At 60.4% G+C, this 8,009-nt stretch overlaps 1 protein-coding gene across 2 annotated transcripts; it reads left to right on the forward strand.

Moving 5' to 3' along the window:
* The first annotated feature begins 2,077 nt into the window (after positions 1 to 2,077).
* On the forward strand, positions 2,078 to 7,765 carry LOC128059328 (ly-6/neurotoxin-like protein 1). 2 transcript variants are annotated; one of them, XM_052651753.1, is made up of 4 exons: positions 2,078 to 2,209; positions 3,124 to 3,325; positions 3,535 to 3,636; positions 3,845 to 7,765. In XM_052651753.1, exons 2-4 carry the CDS (start codon positions 3,274 to 3,276, stop codon positions 4,039 to 4,041), a joined length of 351 nt encoding a protein of 116 aa, XP_052507713.1. In that variant the 5' UTR covers positions 2,078 to 2,209; positions 3,124 to 3,273; the 3' UTR covers positions 4,042 to 7,765. The 2 variants fall into 2 exon arrangements, with proteins under 2 accessions (XP_052507713.1, XP_052507714.1); XM_052651754.1 differs by lacking the exon at positions 2,078 to 2,209 and adding an exon at positions 2,300 to 2,393.
* Positions 7,766 to 8,009: the final 244 nt, after the last annotated feature.

Raw genomic sequence — 8,009 nt, forward strand, 5'->3', positions numbered from 1 at the left:
ACAGTCCATGGAGTTGCAAAGAGCTGGACATGACTGAGTAACTGAACAACAAAAACTGTAGCAAATGAGACAACTCAACCTATAGTCTTCCAGCAAAAGACTACTTGGTTACTGAATGTATGTAAAGAGGAAACACTCCAAAACTTATTTTTCCTGGTTGCCATCAAAAAACAGGAAGACTTCTTTGAAAAAGACTACAAAGATGTTTTTTAACCATTATCTTCATTGCAGTATGTCTAATAATTTTCAAATGGTTGTCCAGGTGCTAGAGCAAGGCAATCAAAGAGATACAATATTTTCTTAATACAAAATATTGACGTTAATCTTGAACTCAAGATTATTTCCAACTCTGTGCCCATTCCCCAAATTAGGCAGGACTACGAGAATCCCAGGGATGGGGGAGCCTGGTGAGCTGCCGTCTCTGGGGTCGCACAGAGTCGGACACGAATGAAGCGACTTAGCAGCAGCAGCAGCAGCAGCACACCCCACTTCAGCAGGACATAACCAGAGCAGTTGTTATCCCATCCCCTACAGAGCTGCGGAAAATGGAAATAGAAACAGAACAGAAACTAAGTTCCTCTGCCAAGTTTACAATTAACCTCTCAGTCTAGAACTTTCTTCCCTTTCTTGTTCTGCATCTGTTCCTCCTCAAGACTGAGGACTACCAAAGAAAAGGTGGGACTTGAAACCATCTACAAGACTCTGTATCCTTGTTTTTGGAGGTAAAATTCTGACTCGGGAGTTAATAATTGGAAATGTGAAAATGTAGAAACGAAGAATAGCTGTTGGATTGGGGAACTGGTAACGATGTAGCCTGTAATTCTGCCCATAGCAGAACCACCAAACTCCCAGATCCCCGAAAGATCTGCACAAAGGCCTGACGCACATTCCTAACTTGTTTTACAGGAAGCAGGCACCCCCCCCCCCCGAACCCCGCTTAGATGAAAACTGCTGACCACAAGGACATAGACCCTAGACTGGCTAAAACCAGAAGGCTGATGATGCTTGAAACTCCACCCTGACACCAGCCAATCCAAGGCTTGTCCACGAGTTGATCATGCTCCTTGAGCACTATTAACTCCTCACCACCCCCCCAGGGTGGGCCAGGCAGTCTTGAGGGCACTAGCCCACTGTGGCCCCCTTTGCCGGCAAAGCAATCAAAGCTCCTCTTTTCTGCTTCACCCACAACTCTGCCCCTGCATTTCTATTTGGCAGCAGTGAACAGAGGCTGAGTTTGGCAACACCCTTAATTCATCATGATCTGAGGATGAAGGCCACAATACACGCAGGTGTCCACACCCTTGTGTTTATTTTACGCCTCATTAGGTTGTCAGCTTAATGATGTCAAGAATATTTGGGAATGTTTGTCAGTTTTATCCCCAACACCTGGCACCTGTGGCATCTCAGTGACTATTTGGCAAACAGGGTGACCAACCATCCCAGTCCACCCAGAGAGAGTGCCCACCTCACTTTGGAGGCTCAGTGCCTTGGGCCCCCAAAATGGCTCCGCTCTTTGAAAGAAAAATAAAATTTAGGGTCAAAGGAAATGTATTCTTTTCTCACATTAGAAAAAGAAAAATTTAGAGCCCATGAAAATCTTAAATTTCGCCTTAAACATTAATGTTTAAGGGAGTTATGAAACAGTGGACTCCTTTCAAGACTTGCTTTAACCCTGCGTTGGGTGGGACCGGGTGTGGGGAGGAGGCCCAGAGATGCTGGGTGGCTTGCGTAGGTCACATTGCAGGTAAATGAGGGCCAGGTTGGGGACCCAGATGCCCGGTCCAGAAGTCGGCTCCGCTCCACCCCCACCCCTCCCTGTTAAACTGAGTGGAACGAAGGAGGGGGCGCAGCTGCTGGGGTGCGGGGCTGACTAGTAATCCGGGGTGAGCGGGCGGCTGCGGCTGCTGGAAGCAGAGAGAGCGAGGCAGGGCCAGACGTGTCCCGCGGTGCGCGTGCGTCTGAGCATCGCGTGGGTGTCCCCGCGGGGCCTAAACACCTGGGCACCATGGACTGTTGCCGGGGGTCCCAGGCCCTTAGGAGGGACGAGCCCGTCGGCGGGCCAGGCGAGACGGGGCGGGGCCTGCAGTGAGGTCACCGGCAACGGGCGGCTCTGGCGCAGGGGCGGCGACGCGGCGTGGTCACTGCGGGGCGCACGGAGGGACGGCAGCGCTGTCAGACCCGAGTTGCAGGGGCTGGAGAGCGGCCGCGGGTGAGTCCCAGGCGCAACGGGACCTCGGTGTGGTGAATGAAGGTCATGGTTGAGGTCATCCCCCAACGTGGGACCGCAGTCTCGGGGGCGGGGCTCCCCGGGAGGGGGAGGAGAAGAGCTGGCGGCCTTACTCAGACCTTCGATACCCCGAGGGGACGCCCTGAAAATGGGTCATGGAAGACGGGTTTGTTGTTCTCTGGAAGGGGAGAGTCTGATTTAGCCCCCCTTGGCGCACAGGCGGGGCTAGACTGTCCCTGCGCAGGGAGGGAAGTCGTAGTTGGATTCGCCCAGAGCCTGTCTGGAGAGGGGGCATCTCCGCTCCCAACAGCGGATCCGGCTGGGAAGTTCTTGTCCTGCCCGAGGGCCCCCCTGTAGTCCTTTTAGAGTGCACCACCTGCAGACTGGCCAGAGCTGCAGCCCACCAGTGCTGTGAGCCTCGCAGTGGCTGAGGGCTCCGGAGGCCTCCCAGGGGCGGGGCCCCCAGCTGGGCCCCGAAAGACCAGAGGCACAGGGGAGGGGAGTAGGGAGGCTAGAGCCGCTCCCGGGCCCCAGGGCGCCCTTGTACTCAGGGTCCTGGGTCGGGGAGGGCTGGGTGCCAGCCCCCTAGGGCCCCTGCCTCCACCACCCGCAGGGAGGGTGTGGGTCCTGGCCTAGCGATCAGGCTTTCCCGTCCCGCCTTCGCTCGGCGCCCCGCCCTAGCTGTGGCACTGCCTCCTCTGGTGTGCACGGGTCTGGGCCTTTTGCAGGCACTGGTGTCTCTTGTTGAAGTATCCTCCCCTGCTTCCTTCTCGCCTCATTTGTGTCTCCTTCTCTAGGAAGCCTTCCAGGCTGAGCTGGGTGGCCCCTCTGCCCAAGCTCCCTGTGGGTACCTCAGGCCTTGCTATGACCTCCCATCCTCATTCCCTTCTGTGCAGGAATACAGCACCTCCAGTTGACCAGGAGCTCCGGGAGGGCCGGGGGTTGTCCCACCCGCTCGCTGCCCTGCCCCAGCCCTGGCCTGAGTTGAATCAAGGACCAACTGCTCTCCACATCCCTGCTCCCACTCTGCACTCTGGCCCCCGGCCATGACGCCCCTGCTCGCCCTGTTCCTGGTGGCCCTGGTGGGCCTCCCTGTGGGTAAGATGGATGGAGAACATAGGGATGGACAGACCCACATTTGGGGTCAGCCAGGCTGAGTTGGGGGGATGGTGGCAGAAATCCCAGTGACCACCTCTCCTTCCAGCTCTTCCTGGGGAGGGGGATGGGGCCTGGGGGCTGCTGGGCTGGACGAGGGGCCTCTGCCTGTTCTCTGATCCCCGCTTCCTGTGGGCCCTCCCCGGCCGCAGCCGCAGCTCTGGACTGCCACGTGTGCGCCTACAACGGGGAGAACTGCTTCAACCCCATGCGCTGCCCGGCCATGGTCTCCTACTGCATGACGACGCGCACCTGTGAGTTCCTGGGGTGCTCCCCCAGCCCTCTCTGGGGAGCACCGGGGCAGGGCGGGGGGTAGCGTGGGGGGAGGCTGAGGAGGGAGGCTCCCACCTGCTCCAGGATCCTTTCTGGGAGCCCCAGGCGGAGGGGATCATGGCCTAATGGCCCTGCATGCTCGGGTTGGCCCCTCTCAGGGTCCTGGCCTGCCTTCCCCCTCCTCTGCAGACTACACCCCGACCAGGATGAAGGTGAGCAAGTCCTGCGTGCCCAGCTGCTTTGAGACCGTGTACGACGGCTACTCCAAGCACGCATCCACTACTTCCTGCTGCCAGTATGACCTCTGTAACGGCGCTGGCCTTGCCACCCCTGCGACTCTGGCCCTGGCCCTTATACTCCTGGCCACCCTCTGGGGTCTGCTCTAAACCCAGGGAGGGGAAAGCGCTGAGCAGCATAGCCCCACCCTCTCCCCCCGTACCCCCCCCCCCCCCGTCTGCCCTCCCCGGACCCCCCAGCCAAACCCAGGACTGTCTGCAAGAGGACTCTTGACCTCCCCCAGCCACCCTGAGGTCTGCTTCCTGTTTGTGATCTGGTTTCCTAAAGGCTGATGTGGGACTACACCTCCCCAAGCTTCTGGCTTTGACGATGCAGATAAGCCTCTCCTCATTCAAGGACTGGGACGTGGGCACACTGTGCTGTTGGCCCAGGAACACTGATTTGAAGGGGCCCTTTAGTCCCTCTGCCTTGTAGGTGTGCTGGAGGGGGTGGGACGATCGGGACCGAGGGTTGGGGGCCGGTTCCAGGAAGCAGGCTCTCCGGGGCTGCAGGAGGGCTGCCTGGGGCGGAGAGGGCTGGAGGTCGGAGGGAGGCAGGCCTGGGCCCCTGGGCTGTGCCCTCGTTCCAAGCAGCCCTGGCAGGGGAGGGACTAGCTCGGCCTGAAGAGGCCCCCGAGGGCCCTCCCGATCCGGCGCTGGGCCCCTGCGCAGAACGTGGGTCCGGATAGATCAGGCTATATTTGGTGGAGCTTGAGAGCTGATCCCGGGGCTATTTTTGGGCCAGGAGGGAAGGGTGCTGAGCCGCAGCCACCCGAAGCCTGGCCTCCTGCCCTAAGCAGGCCTGGCGGAGGGCGCCCTTTTACAGAGTGAACTCTTGCCCGGTGCCGGAAAGGATTCACCCTGCCCTGTCGGACACGCGGGGGAGGGAGCGACGCCCTCTCTGGGAGGCTCGGCCGCACCGGCGAGGGCGGGCTGGGCCAGCCGGAGAGGAGGGGAAGGCAGTCTTCGGGAGGCCCGGGAGGCCGAGGACGGGAGGAGGGATCACAGCAGAAGGATCGGGCCGTGCTCCCTCCGCGCGCAGCGGGCATTTCCACGCCCCTGGCCGCGGGCGATCGCAACAGGGTCCTGACTGTAGGGGAGCATGGCGCGCCGGCCTCGGTCCCGAAGGCCATGCCAACTCTGACCCTGCCCGCGGGGCGGGCGAGAGCTCTGCACCGGCTGGAGCTCTTCTGCCTCATCCCTAGCAGCGCCTCTCAGCTGCCCCCAGATCACGCTGGGCCTCGAGATTCCCAGGGGCCCAGAAAGACAGAGTCGCTTCGGACTCCTTATGACCCACAGACTGTAGCCCCCCAGGCTCCTCTGTCCTTGGGATTCTCCAGACCGAGAATACCGGAGTGGGTTGCCATGTCCTTCTCTAGGGGATCCTCCTGACCCAGGAATGGAACCTGGGTCTCCCTCATTGCAGGCAGACTCTTTTACCTTTTGAGCCACCAGGAAAGCCCAGGGACCCAAGAAAGCTTATCATTTAAAGGGTACCCACCCCAGGTGAGCCCCACCCCTCCAGGTTGCAGAAGCCCGGGTCTGTCCACGGGAGGGGGGGGCCGAGGGGCAGGAGCGCCTTCCAGCTGGCACAGCCCACACCCCTCAACCCTTGGGGGTTGTCCCTGGAGCTCAGAAGCTTTGGCTGCTAAGCATGGCCCCTGTCAGGGGGACCTGTGCTGGAAATTCTTTCCTGCAAGCTTCCCTCTGAGACCCCCAGACGTCAGGAACCTGGACGCTCTGGAGAAGCCGGCGCAGGAAGTCCTTAGCTGGGGCTGGGTTGGACTTCGCAGAGGGCCACGAAGCAGAAGGACCGCACCCAAAGGAGCGGCGGGCAGGGGAGTGCTCAGCCCAGGGAGCAACCGGGTGCCCCGCCTAGTCTTTGTGAGCCCCTCCCTGGAGGAGGCTAGGAGGAAGCCTGACCACCCCACCCCCAGCTCCTCTTCCCAAAGCCCCCCAGGAGTGGGCCACTTCAGGGAGGAGACCAAACCCCCGGCTGCACGTGCAGGCTGATAGCGGGGGCAGCCACCGGGCAGACTGACTCAGCATGAGAGGCCTGGGAAGCTGGGTCACTGACTGCTTGTGCAAGCGCTTTGTCCCGGGTCTAGTGGCTCCTCAGCTAGACTGGGTCCTCCCTCCCCCCGCCCGGTCCCAGCGAGGATGTAGTGGAGCCCTGCCTGGCCCCGTGTGGGCTCTGGGGCCGTTGGGAGCCGGGAGCCAGTGGCGGCTGAGAGTGCTGTGTTGGGGGCCGGGGGGAGCATCTTACTCCTGCCTCCTGCATCCATCTGTCCACGCTGACCTGGGCCCATGCCAACGCCCATAGCACTGCGCCAGCGCCGGGGACCAGTCTGCCCACACCACCCCCACAGATGGTTCTGCCTGGCTTGGGGAGAAACCCAGCACAGAGCCGAGGGAAGGTGTTCCACTCCTGCCCAGGCCCGGCCCCCTGGTGGGAAGTACGTGGCTCTGCAAAGGCAGGAGCACCAGCGGGGTCCTTGGAAGTCAAACAGGTAAACTTGCCGGGACTGAAGGTTAGTAACTAACAGCTGCCAGTTTCCCTGCAGTTGTGGCTCTAAGCACTCCAGCACAGCCCTACACGTAGGAGCCGTCACCTGCCTCTTTCACAGATCGGGAGACTGAGAGAGAGAGATGAAGTGGCTGCCCCAGGTGGGCTGGACTTCCTGCCCCCCTCCACCGCACCCCCGGCCCACCCCGATCCCCACGACCCCGCCCCACCATGCAGTTTCTTCTCCCATCAGCTGGGAGAGAAAGGGGAAGCTGGGAAGGTGGGTTAATAAGTTTAAGAGGATTTTAGCATGTAAAGTAATTATAACAGCTTCAGGTCAAGAAAGCTTAGAAAGAGAACGTTGGCACGAGATGTGAGAAACCTTAAACGCCACAGTCAAGGGGTTCCGCCCTGTGTGTGAGCGCTGGACCGAGGTGGAAAGCAAAGAGGAGGGCAGAGGGGTGCCCAGCACCGCAGGCTTGTCTGGCCCAGACCCCTTCCCCCCGTGTCAGGGCTGTGGGTCCCCAACAGAAACGAGAGCCTCACGGGGCGGGCGGTGCGCGAGCTCATCCTTGCAGCTCTTGGCGGCATCTCAAGTCCGGAAGCAGCCTGCACGTCCCAGTAGCAGCTGCCTGAGCAGGTGAGGCCCTCTGTGGACCGCCCTCCCTGGGCTCCTGCGCCATCCATCCGTCTGGAGTCCAGCTGAGAAGCTGGTGCCAGAGCTTTGACCCAGAAACTGGACTGGTTCTGGCGCCATCACGTAAGGAGGGCGTGGGTGCCCCTGTGGCTGGTGCCTGGGTGTGGACGACGCTCCAGAGGGGAAGTCGGACAGTTGCTTCTCCTCCTCCCTTTGTAGCGTGTGATTTGTGGTGAGGAAATGTGTCTCTTCATGATTCTAACCCTCTGAGAAAGGTGAAAAGAAACTGAAAGGCCTCTCTCCTTTCTATCGCAGTCCCCCCGCCCCCACCAAATTTGTTGGGTCCTGTCGCTCAGGCTGACCTGCAGCTGCTTGTTCACATCTCCGAGCCTCAGTTGTCCTGTGGTTAAAGTGAGGACAATAGCGCCCACCAAACTGGGGCTTGGTGAGAGTGAGGGAGGCTGTGGCTGTAAGTGCCCACCCCGGGCTCGGCACACCGGAGGCCCCAGGGGGATGAATGGACGGACAGATGAACGGATGGTGCCTTTCCCCTTCAGTCCACTTGCTGAGGTCCAGGCACTTCCCAGGCCCACGCCCCAAGCCCTGCGGCTATGGGGCATGGAATAGCCTTCAGGCTATGGCCCCCCACTATGTACTCCTCAAGCCAGTGAATAAATGGATGAGTACGTGTACCTGCTTTCTTTCAGTCATCACCAGCCACCCAGCTGCACTCAACCCCGGTGCACTGGTTTGGCTGGTCCTGCTGGCTCTGTCCGTCCTAGACTCCCGCCTACCCTGGTTCTCCCAGGCTTGGCCCTGCAGCCCTGGCTCAGGGCAGATGATGACTGATGACCCAGGGGAGGGGAGCCAAGCAGGAGAGGCAGGAGGACCCCCGGGCTCACTGGGACCAGCCCTGGTTCTGGTTCCCTGGGAGCG

The sequence above is a fragment of the Budorcas taxicolor genome, chromosome 14, assembly GCF_023091745.1.
Source record: "Budorcas taxicolor isolate Tak-1 chromosome 14, Takin1.1, whole genome shotgun sequence".
Taxonomy (NCBI): Eukaryota; Metazoa; Chordata; class Mammalia; order Artiodactyla; family Bovidae; genus Budorcas; species Budorcas taxicolor.